The 15,950-nt window shown below is 25.6% G+C and overlaps 3 protein-coding genes across 3 annotated transcripts in view; all 3 read left to right on the plus strand.

Annotated features, from left to right (window-relative positions):
- The window catches only part of LOC115033901, a 7,047-nt gene extending 4,113 nt beyond the window's left edge, over window positions 1-2,934 (plus strand). The window contains exon 2 of the mRNA XM_029488704.1: window positions 1,215-2,934. The gene's annotated coding sequence lies outside the window, so the exon portion shown is untranslated. The remainder of the gene's footprint in view (window positions 1-1,214) is intronic.
- Window positions 2,935-5,823: 2,889 nt separating this feature from the next.
- Window positions 5,824-9,280, plus strand: LOC100165336 (ATP synthase subunit e, mitochondrial). The gene is made up of 3 exons (XM_001951460.5): window positions 5,824-6,011; window positions 7,966-8,122; window positions 8,605-9,280. The coding sequence occupies exons 1-3, from the start codon at window positions 5,964-5,966 to the stop codon at window positions 8,655-8,657; spliced, it is 258 nt and encodes an 85-aa protein (XP_001951495.1). The 5' UTR covers window positions 5,824-5,963; the 3' UTR covers window positions 8,658-9,280.
- Window positions 9,281-11,432: 2,152 nt separating this feature from the next.
- LOC100163981 overlaps window positions 11,433-15,950 on the plus strand; it is a 9,292-nt gene continuing 4,774 nt past the window's right edge. The window contains exons 1-2 of the mRNA XM_001949052.5: window positions 11,433-11,773; window positions 12,965-13,156. Of these exons, the coding sequence (XP_001949087.1) occupies window positions 11,595-11,773; window positions 12,965-13,156 (371 nt within the window). The 5' untranslated portion in view covers window positions 11,433-11,594. The remainder of the gene's footprint in view (window positions 11,774-12,964; window positions 13,157-15,950) is intronic.

Raw genomic sequence — 15,950 nt, forward strand, 5'->3', positions numbered from 1 at the left:
TCTATCTTTTATCAAAAAAAAAAAATAACTTCAATCAAATCAAATTAAATTTTTATGAGCGTTTGAATTTCATATTTTTACAAGATTGGATATTCACTCCATTTCTCACGTAGCGGATTTTGTTTTTTCGTTGTAATTCAAAAACGAATAACTGTAGATACATGAAAATTTTACGGTATGTTTATATTTTCATCTTCTATACACCATACCATTTTGAAAATATTTTGACTATTTTTGAGCTGTTTACGGACATTGTCAGTTTTCAATTTTTTTATTTTTTATTTTTCTATAAATATCAATAAAAATGTATTTGTTGGGTAAAAAAGCGTGAAAATTTAATGCAAGGCTCCTGATATATTGTTACAACAGCAGTTGAAAAACTTTGAAAATACATAAGCACAATTTTTATTTATAAGCATTTAAAGTTCGAATTTTGACAAAATTTATCAAATTTAAATTTAATAATTATTTTGAACTTAAAAATGTATAAAATGTTCAACTTTATAGCTAAGGATTGAAAAGTTAAAACAAGGTTCCACGTAAATAGATAAATATATAAATTACTTTATTCACAATAATATCATCAAATATAGGTACTTAGTAATATCATAGGCTGAATGACCATTTTCGCTCAGAATCGTTTTTATTATACAATGATATTATATCATTGAATTCAAATTTAACACCATCCATTACAGTGACCCACTTGTAACCTACTGTACAGTAGAGCGACATCCACTTACCCACCTTTTTTAATTATATATCTTAGTAAGTTTACGAACCAGTATTTGAAGGGATTATTAGTGAAATCATCAGACATTCTAGATAATTTACAAACAGTTGAAATTCCCAATTTTTCTTTTATGTCATTGCGTCCTTTATGAATAAATGTATGTATAGAACTCATAGACAAGGATCCTCCAAGATAATCAATAATATCTTTCCATGCATTATTTGAAACTGGAACTTTTACCACAGATTATATAAAACAGATTTTATATAATCTGTGCTTTTACTATGTGCAAGTGAAGAATTATAAATTAGGTAGATAGGTACAAGAAATTATAATTTATTTATATGACTATACCTAACATAATCAAAGTAATATATTTATAATACCTACTATTGTTTTTACCTAGCCTTTAGTTTATCATTTATATATAATTTTACTATATAAGATTGGTTATTAAAATTCTATATTATGTGTATGGCAGATACAGGAATTCTGTGTTTGATGTCGTTATTCAACATACAAGTATTTCTATTAACTACTATTTACTGCTAAGAGGGACCAAGAAAATACTAAGTAAGTACACATTTGAGCTTTTACTTATTTATAGTCGCAGGCTAGAAAATAATCCGTATACTAGCGTGTATTCATCTTAATAGGTTTTGAAAATTTTTCCAGTTTCCAGTTAATTGCTTATAAGTATTAGTTATTAATATTAATTATTCTGATAAATTATTTTGAACACTGTCACCTTAGATTAATCTTTGTTGAATTATAAAAAAAATATACTTAGATTTTACTTCTGCCAAGGAATTTAAACTATTTATCAGCATTGACAACCGCATCTCAGATATTTTTACAGTGACAACACTTTAATTATCGTTGTAGATTAGATGATTGTAAGTTTATGTAAAAAGTAAATTAGGTACCTACACTAAATTGCATTAATTAAAAATATATATTTTTGTTGAATAATTCAATATCGGTTTTTATTTTATGGATTAATTTTAATAATTGCCAAAATATAATTAAAAAAGTTTAGAAAGTGGCCTACCGTCTGCTGGTAGGTAAGTGTCCATAGGGGATAGCATAGACTTATTACTTATTAATATTTATTTATAGGTATATGCCAATATCTACTCTATGGTCTAGATTCTAGAGTTTAGATACTACTTACAACCTATCTATCACATTGCTTATAGATCACAAGTCATTGATCCCGATGCCTAGTTAATATTTATATTTTTAGAAATCTTATGCTGGGTTGCATAAACAATTTAATGGACCAATTGTAGGCCATTAAATCTTGTTTAAGGAATTAGCTCACAATTGATTCATTAAATGTTTTGTGAAACCCGGCATTAGAATCATATCCTACGTTTATTGGGTATTGTCAAAAATAAGTACCTATGAAATAATATCAATTCCTACATAAAACAGCCAATTTGATTATTATTCCATTTCATTATTTTTATTTCTGGTACCTATCTATATATTGCGCCTATTTGTCTGGTAACATATACATGGCCAACCAATGGATGATACAGATGAGGACAAGCATGATTAAAGATACACGTGAGAATATTTAATGAAATAGCGAAGATTTTATAACGACAATAGTTATAATGGCGTTCAAGGGACCAGTGGATATAGGAATACAGGTCATAATAATTAATAAACAAATAATTCATAATAAGCAGGGATGTAGCCTGTAGTGAGCATTTTAAAATTTAAAATTTAAAATTTTTAAATGCTCATAGCTCGCTTTACAATTAAAATATATAGATAAGTAGGTACTAGGTACTCACATTTTGCTATAATCAATATATTTTTTTATTCATTTTTAATTTTAACAAAGTTCAGACGTTATTTGTTCGACCTGACGTTCCATTATATTATTTTATGTTTTTCACAAACCATATAAAAACAAAAATAAATAATAATATATAATATTGTGTTTTTATTAATTAAATATTATTCATTGTGGGGATCATCCCATTCAAATAAGAGGAAAACAAAAATTAAATTAAACTATTAATAACCAGGTTTGTCATTCAATTATTTTGCATTACCACACATAACGTCCCACATTCGGCATTACGGCGCAAGGTGGACTAATGAATTATATACGCTCCTATTAACTATACAGGTTTTATAAATAATTAAGTGTTGTACAAAAACTGCTCAATTTGAAAATACTTATTAATTATTACTATATTTAGAATTTACATTAGAATATAACATTATATTTCTGATAATTAAATAAAATCGAAATATTTAAACATTACACAGTTGTAAATCATTATAACCATTTCACATTTGGCATTTATAAGAAACGGTTTATTTTTATGATTTTTAAGTTATAATTGTGTTCTATATGTATAATGATTTTATTTTCACTAACATAATATTTAATAACACAAGTACAAGATTGAGTGCTATTATTCCTTATTTGGTGTCAGTCGATCAATTGACACTCTACAGATAGGTATAGGTAAAGGTTGATGTTGTTCAGTTTGTGACACAAATACAAAACTATACTATACTTAACTATATAATGATTAATTACTATTGATAAGTAGCTACAATTAATAAGTACTAGTTTTTAATAGTCAAAACTCATTAGTAATTACTATTGTAGTATTGTTATGTAAGTATGTATTAACTGTATATCTTCTTTTTTTTGTACACATTTTTAAAATTATACCTTTTTAGTATAGGTGTGTATTTTTATAAAAAGTTATATTATTGCCTGAAGAATAATAATTGCCAAGAAATTAAAAAAAAAAATATTAATTTTTTTTTTGTAACGAGAAAGTAATTGAGTTACTTTTCTATTTGAAAAGTAAAGTAATTTAACTACAATTTTATTTGAGTAACGAGTAAAGTAACTTAATTACATTTATCTCTAAGTAACTAATAAAGTAACTTACCCAACACTGCTAGTCGGTAAGTTGAAATATAATAAAATTACAACAAAATAACTAAAATCGTTATTCTTGGTTATTTAGTATGTAATTTTGTCCAAATTTGAATATTAAGTACCTATAAAAAAAACTGTGTTTTTATATTTTTTGGTTACAGAATAACCTACATACGTGGAACCTTGTTTTAAATTTTTAATTCTTAGCGATAAAAGTTGAGCATTTTATACATTTTAAACTACAAAATCATGTTTTAATTTTTAATTTTGTCAAAATTCAAACTTTAAATGCATATAAATAAAATTTGTGCCTATGTATTTTTAATATTTGTCAACTGTTATTGTAACAATTTATCAGAAGCCTTGCATTTAATTTTCATGCTTTTTGACCCAATAAAAAATGTTTATTAATATTTATAGCAAAAAAAAATAAAAAAATTGAAAATTGAACTTATCCGAAAACAGCTTGAAAACAGTCAAAATATTTTGAATGATTATTTAAATTTTATCAAGTATAGGAATTGACTACTACGGTTATTAATTTTTGAATTACAGCAAAATAAGAAAATAGGTGCTTAAGAAATCAAGTGAATATCGAATGTTGTAAAAATTTGAACTTCAAACCCTCAAACAATTTTAATTTGACTTTTTAATGACATTTTTTTTGTTGATAAAGGTAGATAAACTTATAAGGAATCTTGTATTACATTTTAAAAACTTAGATTGAAAAAGAAAAATGTATATGAATTACTAATTCAGAATATAAGCTCCGCTCAGAATATAAAATACTAACTTAAGTTGAATACAATATTGAATAACTATAAATTGCTCATATAATTCATAGGATTGTATTTGTATATATTGTTAAATACTATTAAACCAGGCGTCCAGGCCAGAACAGTACAACTATAATATCAATGGTGCAAAATTTGATAATTATAACAATTTTTTGTTATTTTGAATGATTTATTTATTATACTAATAAAAAATATATAGTTTTTTAATAAACCTATTAATTAATAAATTAAAAAATATTAACAAAAAAGATAAACATTTTTCACTGAAATTAAATTAATAATTATAATTACATATTGTCTTTATTTGGCTATTAGTTAGTTATTACTTACATGATTTTTTGCAGATTTTTTTTCACCACAATTGTAGAATTTCATATTAATAGGTACATTATACATTAGCTTTTCAAATTACCTAAATTAAATTACAGGACTCAATGAAGTCATTACAAAAAATAAGTGTGCATAATATAATTTTATTATTATTATATAATATATAATAATATGCATAGTATTATATATTATTTATATAATAATATATAATAATAATAATATAAAATATTATAAAAAATATATTTTATTGGGCTTAAATCAGTTACAGATTATTGAACTAGATAGTTATTTTTAAAAAATAAAACAGAAATCAAATCGATTTTTCTTAATTCTATATTTTTAAAAGTCCCTTTTAGATATTTGTAACAGTATTAAAATTTAATATATATTATAATATTATTTATACAATAATAATATTATATATTATATAATATTATTATTGTTATCATTTATTATATCATTTATATATTCTGTGATAATAATTAATATCGTAGCAGTCATGGTCACGATCACGGTCTTATATAAGACCGTGGTCACGATTGTAGATTTATCTTAAACCGTGGTCTTAATATACTTAGATCTAAGACCGTGGTCATGGTTCACCGTACCATCTAATATCGTTGTAGTTGATATTCGTAACAATTGATATTCGAGATAGTTGTGTACTTGTGTACGTGAAATATCGGAACATATTATTAGCCATGTATCGGAGTAGCATAATGTCATGCCGTCATGGTAGTAGTAGTACGTAGTAGTTGTGTCACTCCAATGCCCATTGCACCAATAACGAGTAAATTTGTATTGGTTTCCTTTAACGCGATTCCCGAATGATGCTCACAAAACTATAATAAAAATTATTATGATTTATGGTTTTACTATTTTAAAGAATAATATATTATTACGAGTTATGATTTCCAAATCATTTTTTATGGTGCAAAATGTATGGTTAATAAATATTATAATAGTATTGTACGATAACATATGACCGTCGGGTTGGTACGCCCGGATGAAAATCTCTTCCCCACTATCAGATTCCAGTGTATTAATTTGTAATTCTTTCATAGCCAGGCAGCAGACTTACACCCATTTTTTTCTGAACGTGCGAGACTTGGCTATTTTCTGGTACACTGTGAAAAGGTGTCGTTGACTTTCGAACGCTTAATTCGTCCCAAGAATCATCAAAATGCCGAGAGACTTCAAAGCACCCGTCAATGTGTCGCCGCTCATCAGGGTAAGTGTTATTTATTTACTCGGCCCATTTGCGCCGAAAATATGATGTTCGGCCAACTGAATCATTGAATTTACTTTAGGTGTATGTTGAGAAACACTCAATCTGTTTTTAAGTACCTCAAATCATCTACTCATAATAATATGTAAACACCCATATGCGTTAGTCTGCGGAGATTAAAATCTCCATATAGGTACGTTTCTCGTTTGGTAATTTGGCCTGGAAATGAGTTTCTTAATATAAATTTCGGTTTTGTAATTTTCTGAGTGAAATTATGTGTGCTCCATTATAATTGATCAACAGTGACGTTTTTTCATGTTAAATTAACTGAAAAAAATTCCTATAATGACGTTCATGACGTTTGTTTTTCCTGACCAAAATGTTTGGTTTGCTATACAAAAGTTTTTGATACTAATATATAGATAGTGAATGCAAATTAATGCAATTAGGTATCATCTTTTTTATTAAACGTATTTTTGGAATTGTATTCATATTATGAAAATAGTCTATTTCTAATAATACTGGTTATATGGGTCATATAAGTTCAAGCTATGATACTACTGATTATGGGTCATACCTTGTTGATATATTTAAAGAATATCATTAATAATATCTAAATATAAATTACTTCATTCAATTTCAAGATTTAATTGTCATGTAAGTAGGTATTTGAGTAAAGTATTTAAAATATAATTTTTTTTATATCAACAATACTTTAAATGTCATGTGAAGGTCATTAATATTATTTCTCAAATTTTTAATAAAATGTAATAAACATTATCTTACTAATGATAAGTATATGTCATTGGCAAATATTTTTTTTTTTTTGGAAGATTGGTGAGCATTTAATTGATTGAATAAGAATTATTTTTTGGTTAAGTTTCTCAACAAATCTATGATATGGGATGAATAGAAAATAGAGAGTATTTAAAAGTCTAACCTAGTCCTCTAGTCTTTGTGCGTATGCTTTAGCAGTTACTTAAGCTTCTAGAATTAAGCTTTTATCTGAATTTATCGTTTATGGATATATAAATATTTTTAAGTCTAAGATCTTAAGCAATTCTTATGTAACTTATTTTTTAATTCAAAGTTGATTATAAATTACCATTTTAAAAGCAAGTTATTGAAAACTATTTAGTATAAAATAGATCAAAGTAGCTTAATATTAAACAATTTTATTACTAATACTTGGCATTAAGGGCTAAAATGACTGATATTAGTCTCGCCGCATGTACCTAACTATAACCAATACGAGAACAAATATAAAAAAAAAAAAAATACAACCTACGGTGTCCAAACTCAGAATATATCTAATAGGTCCAAATTCTACTAATCAGATCAATAGCTGATTAGCTGATTAAGACATTATCTTTATCAAAAATTAAAAATTAATAATTATGTTATACAAATAGTTTATTATATTAAATTAAATTATATATTTATTTATTAACATAAGTACCTACTACATATCTAAATTTTTTGTTTGGACATTTTAACCATAGGTACATTATAAAAACATTTTACTGATATTTATTTAAATTATTTATAAAAAAAAAAAATAATAATATAAGAAAATGAATTGTTATTAATTAACACTGTGTACTATTGGGGCACATACTATTACATACTATATTTGGTACATATATTTTTTTACGGTTATCATCTATCAAAAACTATTGTATGTCCAACTATTAAAGTTGAGAAACACTTTGATGTAGGTAATATTTTAATTTGGAACACAATATGGCAATACTTTTTTCTTTACATAAAGTAAATTAGTATTAAATATACTATGATGGTGTCCACAATAGTAGGTACATCTTATGCAAATAAATACCATAATAATAATTATTATTATTTAACTATTAAAACCAAGTTGGACCTAGCGTTTGAGCTCTGTCGGCAATATATGTGTTTTAATAACTATAAATTATATTATTATTCTATTGTTATTCAGTTTGGCAGATGGAGCTTCCTATTGTTAGGAGTTACCTATGGAGCTACCAGACATAGTTATCTTCAAAAGAAAGAAGATAAAACAAAGGAAACTCGTCATCAAAAGATTGCTGAAAGAGAAGCCAAGATTGCTGCAGAAAAGAAGAAATTTGCTGAAGGTGATTATTAATTAATATTAACAAACACAATGGGTTGTAATAATACAAAAATTTAAGTTTATAATGTACCTACAACAAAAATAGTACTTTTAAATCTAACTAAATATTGTGTGGGGCCTGGTGTGGCACAGTGATTAGTCAAAGTCTCTAATGGGTTCTGATGTCAAGCATGGCTGGCGTTGCTAGCTTCTTAGATGGGTAACATTACAGTGACAGATATCATTCAATAAGTGACATAACAAATTAATTCCTTCTAAATTAATAGGTACATATTATTAAAATGCACTCGTTAACAGTTAACACCCATGGTTTTTTCCACGGGCAATTCGATGAGTGATACAATTATATTATACTTTTAGACAACCATTGCAATATATTAACTTCTACTAAAATAACCTCTCTAAGATGTATGATACTACCCACCCACCAAACTTGAGCTTAAAATAAACAGTGTTATTAATTTGTACTTTTAATTGTTTCAGATGAAATCAAAGATTTGGATGTTATCTTCAATCCACCAAAGACTGTTACATAAAGAACGAATGGCAGATATTTAGATTAAAAATAATAAAACAGTTGTTTCTTATTGATATGTTCTATATCCTATAGCATACATTTTATGTTTCTAATTATTGTAGTTATTACACCACATAAATAATTTTAATGTGCAGATAAAATGTATTCATATAAGAAGTTTGTACTATAAAATACATGTTTTCTCAAAACTCAAAGGGATTCTTTTATTAAATATTAATATAATAAAACACATGTACTGATTATGTATTAATCACATTCAAATATATAAAATATACTTCAACTGAGCTTTTCAATAATTATCTCAATTAATTATGATTATTTGTTCATTTTACATTAATTGCATTGATTATAAATATTTACTACCATAAATAATCAATGATTCTAGAAAATTAACACAACATTTATTAGCGATATTTATATATTTCAATTATTAATTCTTGAGCAGTTCACTATACATTATAATTTTGTTTCAAAATGCTTGAAAAATGTTAATTTAAGATATGGTAACTTTGTAGCAAAGCAACACAAATTATTGTATTTTGTTTTACAATTATGTCAGCTATGCGTTAATAGTTGAAAACCAAAAGTATATTAAAATAATAAAACATTTTTATAAATACATGTTTATTGAAAAGGATATAATTTCATAATTCTTGTCAGAAAATTCAGCCATGAACATCATTGTACCTTCATATTTTGTTTTTTTTTTTTTTCTAAAAATTGTTGTTTTGGTTCTTATAAAAGGGTTCTGCCCCCAGTCTGTAGGGTATGGAACGAGGTATACTTTACATACCCCATGCAAATGCTTATTAAAAAAACCGTATTGCTATATTATACATATTAAGGAGAATATTTTATTTATTTTAATTTTAACTAAAACATTTCAACTTGCATCCTTTTTTGGTAATTTATAATTTATTTAATCTTTTATTACAAGTTAACTTATAAAAACATAAGTATGACAGTTTTAGGAGTGGGGGATAATATCAAACATGTGGGAACCTCAATTTCAAGTAGACTTGACGACAAATTCAAATCTGTTTTCAGAACTCTTATCGCTTAAATAGATCAATCGGAATGTTTGGAAAAAAACATGTCTAAAATACTAAAAAGAGAAAATCACTGTATCAAATCCCCTAAATGTAATATGTGACTAATAGTCTCCCTTTAACTGAGTACAAACGCTTAAAATTCTTTTTTTGATTCTTTGAAAAAATTTTTAAAAATTAAAAAATAGTTATTTAGTATTTATGTAGAGATGTTTATTTATAATATGGAGAAAAAACAATTTGTGAATATTGGAAATATTAATATTTATTTTTATATTAAATAATGTGTTCCAAAGTAATGGTTGACTTAATCGATTTCATCTCGCTATGTTTTATTTATGGATATATTTATCAATGTAATTAATATAATGAATAATGATATTGCTTTTTCTAAAATTATTCCTGACAAATCTACGCTTCAAAACAAACTAAATTGATTAATAATGCTACAAAAATACTATTAATTAAAATTAGAGATTACATAAGGAACAGAAATGTATGGGTGTCAATAGACGAGATTACTGATGTTGAGGGGTGATATGTAACAAATGTTATGATTGGTACATTGAAAGTAGAGAACCCTGGGAAAATATTTCTACTCAACTCAGAGGTGTAAAAATATTAAAAATATTTTTTAAAAAAACCACTACAATATCTAAATTATTTTACATCTCTTTATATTATGGCCTGAACTCTGAAGGAAAACTTCATGAAAACGTCTTACTTTTTGTGTCGGATGCAGCACCATATAAGGTGAAAGCAAGAAAGTCTATGCATATACTTTCCTCAAAAATGGTGCATATAACTTGTTTGGTGCATCGCCTACACAGGGTGGCGATTAAATATTAAAAAGTTTATATAATAAATAATATATATATATAGTATAATAATATATACTACCTATAATATCAAAGTGTCAAATATATGACATTCATTTAAACAGTACTTAATCAGATTATTCAGAAAAGTCAATATACTCGGCATAATAACACTTAAAATAAATAGTAACTGAACAGAAACTTTTTATACTAACGCAAAATATTTTTTGAAAACTATAGTTGTATGTCAATTAGGAATATTGGGATAATTCATTTATGACAATTCAAAATCTCTCTAGGACCGTGTTACAATTAGTTGTTACTATTTGAGTAGGGTTAGGTAAACTAACGAAAAACCAACAAAGAAATTTAAAATTGATAGATTTCTCCCTTCACTCCAAATCTAAAACATGTAAGGCGTAAGCATCGATAAAGTAGACCATGTTTTAGGATATATATCTATATATATCTTAAACAGTGAGGCAGACACATAATATTATATATATATATATTTTATTATAATAATATGTCTATGCATATAATAAAAAATAATATTTATAAAATATTATAAAATTATAAAATAATATTTTTCATAATAATCATGACAAAATAATTATTTTGTCATGATAATAATATTAATTATTGTTCTGTGATTATAGTCCGACAATTTATGATAAGATCGTGTATTAAACTGGCAACCAAAATAATCAATAGAAACAAAATAATAGAATCTTTGCCACTAGCGCTTGCTACATGATTGTGCCGATCATAGAGGCAGAATTTACGGGCTTATTAACCAGCGCGGTATAAAGCCACAATTACATACGAGCGCTAGTGGTTAATTTCCCAACTGTTTTTCGTAGTGATTTCGGTAGAGTAATATACTACTATGCGGTAAACATGTCTTTATATTGATTCGTTGGGCAACCATACTATCTTATCGTAAATCGTGAATTCGAATTTCGAATAATACACAACTGATTAATTTGTTGTTTTGTTTATTAGTTATCGTCGAAAACTATTTCAACTGTTTCTCTGGACTAACTAACTTTTTGAGTTGGAGAAACGATGGAAATCTCTAGACGCTTTTTTGAGATACTCAAGTTCACTAATTACCATGTTGGACACTTACCCAGAGAGTTATTCGCAAACGAAGAACAGCTTCCCGAGTTATTACCTATTTTCACGATTTTTATCAACAATGTCTCACTAAAATCAAATTGTTTGACACCTAAGGAATTGGCGCTGTAAGTATATTCTATCATTAATTTCATTATGTAGACACATTTCTTTAATGTTATAGTTATCAAAGTTTCTTAGTAATTATTTAAAAAATATGAACTTCAAGTGAATTAATTTTGACTAATTAAATAATGTAGAGATATTTGAACCAAATTTTCAAAGATAGGTATTAGGTATTAATCATTTTACAAGTTTCTACATATTATGTCGATCAACTGAAATAGATTAAAATATAATCATACTTATACCATAAATATTATATTTTATTATTATTATTAAGTGATGAATAAAATTAATATATTATTCCTTAATATATTCCTTAAATTTTCAATAGATATAAATAATGGTTTTGGGTTCTTGTTCTTACCTATGTGCAATGCATTTTTATAATTATTAAAGAATATTCTAAATAAGTTAATATTTATTTTGTGAACTGATAAAATACAATATTTTATTTTATTTATTGTTTATCTTGTTGTTTACTTGATGTCATATTTTAAGCAAATGGCATATTTGACAAATTGAATTGTTTTTTTTTTTTTTAGAATAAGTGTATACATAGGGTAGTTAAGATCTGCAGCTTATTACATAATGTCCTTTTTAATAGTTGTATACTATTAGGTTCCCCACACACTGCAGCATTCGCAGTGGTTGAGGTAAAATAATTCCGGACACAATTTACCAGAAGACAAAATAATTTTACCGCCACTGCTGCAGTGTCTGAGAACCTTTATAGCTCGCTTTATAAGGATAATGTATTTTTTAAAATAAAAATTAACAAAAAAATTTTAACCTTTCCACCTAAACACAAAGAAAATACCTTTTTTTTTTTCACTTAATTACTTATATTATGAAACTCTAGGTTTAATTATTCTTATGGTGTGTATATTTTTCTAACACTACAATAACCCCTTAGTTTAGTCTTTAGTTATTGCTTGAACAATTTTAAAGTAGAAAATACTAGAAAATATATACATAAAAAAACAGATATCTAGTAAAAATAATTTTTTTTTTAAATAAGTACTGAAATATTGAAATTAAGCAACATTTTCAAATTTTAAATTGTACCTAACTAGACATCTATTTTTATAGCACTGTGCTAGTTTCTAAGTTAACCTAAACAAAATTTGCTAATGCTTTAGAAAATGACCAAATTCTGCTTATTATTGAATTGAATTGAGTGTGTTTTTTTTTAGTTACGCTACAATATCTTCAAAGCATGATCATTTTTCTTCTCTAGAGAAAGTATCAAAAGCCATTGATCAATTTTATGATGAAACTACTAAAGATGCAATAGTATGCTCTTCTGATCTGGAAATATTAGAAAAAAAAATTTTTAAATCTGAACAAGAATTAAATGATCTAAAAGCACATGGGGCATTATACGAGTAAGTAAAATAGGATAATAATTATCCAATAAATTATTTATATGATCAGTTCTTTTCACATGCTAGAACTGTACGCATTAAATGTGTAGAATTACTTGTGATTAGAACATTGTGCATTTAAAATGTGAAGCCAAAATGTGGCAAAATTCAACCATGTGTTAATAACATATAAAACCAAAAGTATCAAATGTCTATAATATTTGCTCAAAAAGTTAAATATATGCCTGCATGTTAATCTTTGAAAGAGCTATATCTGAAAAAAAAGTAGTCGTGTTTTGTATTTTGTACAATAGCCCCGATATATTATGATTTACGATATATATTAATATGTTGACTGTATTTTAAACTTTAATTTATTTAAATTAGATGCAATAATGAATAAAAATGTACCTATTGCAATATATACCTATCTTCACTATTTTTTTTTAGATTCTGAGTGGAATGATGAATATATTGATTTTACAATGATCTATGTTTTTTTAAAATTTTTTTTTGTGTATGTGTACACGATAAATACTCAAAATAATGCTTCGATTATCAACTTTAGTATCTTGTTTGATGAAAAAGTGAATATTGTTGGTGGATTGGGGAGGTAAAAGTTTTAAATTCTAATAATTATCAAACGCCCCAGGAAAAACAACATAAAAAAAAGGAAAAACGGGAATTTTCAGGCTAAATCGATTTTGGTTTTTGATGTAACTCTAAAACAAATGAACGCATAAACATAAAATTTTACTGGTTGTTTATATTCGCATCTTCTATACACAATACATTTTTTTAAATGTTTTGATTTGTTTTGAATTGTTTTGGAACATTTTCTGTTTCCAATTTTATCAGTCATTTTCCTATGAATATCTATAAAACTTAATTTGTTGGGAAAAAAAGCTTGAAAATATAATGCAAGACTCTTACTATATTGTTACAATGAATTAGAAAAATATTAAAAATCCTTAGTCACAGTTTTATTTATAAGCATTTAAAGTTCAAATATTGACAAGATACTAAAAAATCTAGAAAATTAGCAAATTATTTTAAGTTGAGAATTCATAAAAATTTTTCTTTTTAAAACTAAGATTTGAAAATGTTATACAAAATTCCTCATAAGTTAGCCTACCTTTATCAAAAAAAAAAATATGTCTACAAGCAAATCAAATTAAATTCTTATGAGCGTTTGAATTTCATATTTTCACAATATTGGATATTCACTCTATTTCTCATGTAGCAGTTTTGTTATTTTATTGATATTCAAAAACGAACAACTTTAGATACATGAAAATTTTACTGAATGTTAATATTTTCATTTGCTATACACCATACAATTTTGAAAATATTTTGACTCTTTTTGAACTGTTTACGGACATTGTCAATTTTCAATTTTTTTAGTTTTTTTTTCTATAAATATCAATAAAAATTTATTTGTTGGGTAAAAAAGCGTGAAAATTTAATGCAAGGCTCCTGATATATTGTTACAACAGCAGTTGAAAAACTTTGAAAATACATAAGCACAATTTTTATTTATAAGCATTTAAAGTTCGAATTTTGACAAAATTTATCAAATTTAAATTTAATAATTATTATGTACTTAAAAATGTATAAAATGTTCAACTTTATAGCTAAAGATTGAAAATTTAAAACATGGTTCCACGTAAATATATAAATATATAAATTACTTTATTCACAATAATATCATCAAATATACTTAGTAATATCATAGGCTAAATGACCATTTTCGCTCAGAATCGTTTTTCTTATACAATGATATTATATCATTGAATTCAAATTTAACACCATCCATTACAGTGACCCACTTGTAACCTACTGTACAGCAGAGCCACATCCACTTACCTACTTTTTTTTTTTAAATTTAAATTTATAATTTTGTATTTTCAGTCTAAAACATTTATATAATTAAATTATTGAGGAATACCCATGAACGCCGATAAAATAAAAATATAATATAAGTTAAAGAAATAAAGAATTACAAAACTGTTGTATTATTTATTCTGGAAGATTAAGAAAAGCTAGTACAAATGTTTGGTGAATATTCTAAGTACCCAGGCCCGGCTCAAGGGGTAGGCGACATGGGCCCATGCTTAGTGCGGCACTTGAGCAGCACTTTAGTAAGAGGGTGGCATTTTCAAAATACTGATAATATTATATTGTAAGGTGCGGCTAAATTTTCACTTGAGCCGGTCCTGTAAGTACCTATCTAAGGTTTTACGTTTTTGTATTACAACAAAATAAAAATTGATTTTGCCAAAAACTGTTTATGATAAGAATTCTCCCGTTTTCGACATAGAAAACCTCTGCTCTAAAAATGTAGGATTATATACAGTCTGTCCCAGAAGTCTCGTATCACCCTTAGTATCTCTGTGGAAAATCAATATATTTAAATGCAATTTTTTTACAGTAATAAGTATGGAAATTCTGATTGAATAACATAATATTCGATTTTTTTTTTTCAAAAATTATCAAAAAATTTTTTTAGAAAAATAAATTTATTAAATTTTTAAGATAGCCATTTTGTTAATCATATTTTTTAAAACAGTTTTAAAAAAAAAATATTAAAATTTAATGAAAATCGCTCAAGTTAGGGCAATTATTATTTTTAATTTTAGCCAAAAAATCAGCGTGATTGTAATAATGAACATGCAAACCGTATTTTGCTAATGCCGTATGCATAGGTAACATAACTATTATTCTTAGAAATTCACAATAATAATTAGCCCTAACTTGGGCGATTTTCATTAAATTTTAATATTTTTTTTTTTGAACTGTGTTAAAAAATATGATC

This window comes from Acyrthosiphon pisum, chromosome X (genome assembly GCF_005508785.2).
Source record: "Acyrthosiphon pisum isolate AL4f chromosome X, pea_aphid_22Mar2018_4r6ur, whole genome shotgun sequence".
NCBI lineage: Eukaryota > Metazoa > Arthropoda > Insecta > Hemiptera > Aphididae > Acyrthosiphon > Acyrthosiphon pisum.

What these genes read in the sequence shown, in the direction of transcription:
- LOC100165336 (XM_001951460.5), top strand. Translation starts at nt 5,964, where the DNA reads ATGCCGAGAGACTTCAAAGCACCCGTCAATGTGTCGCCGCTCATCAGG. An exon ending in ATGTGTCGCCGCTCATCAGG is followed by an intron (nt 6,012 to 7,965) that starts GTAAGTGTTATT and finishes ATTGTTATTCAG; the next exon opens with TTTGGCAGATGGAGCTTCCT. An exon ending in AAAGAAGAAATTTGCTGAAG is followed by an intron (nt 8,123 to 8,604) that starts GTGATTATTAAT and finishes TAATTGTTTCAG; the next exon opens with ATGAAATCAAAGATTTGGAT.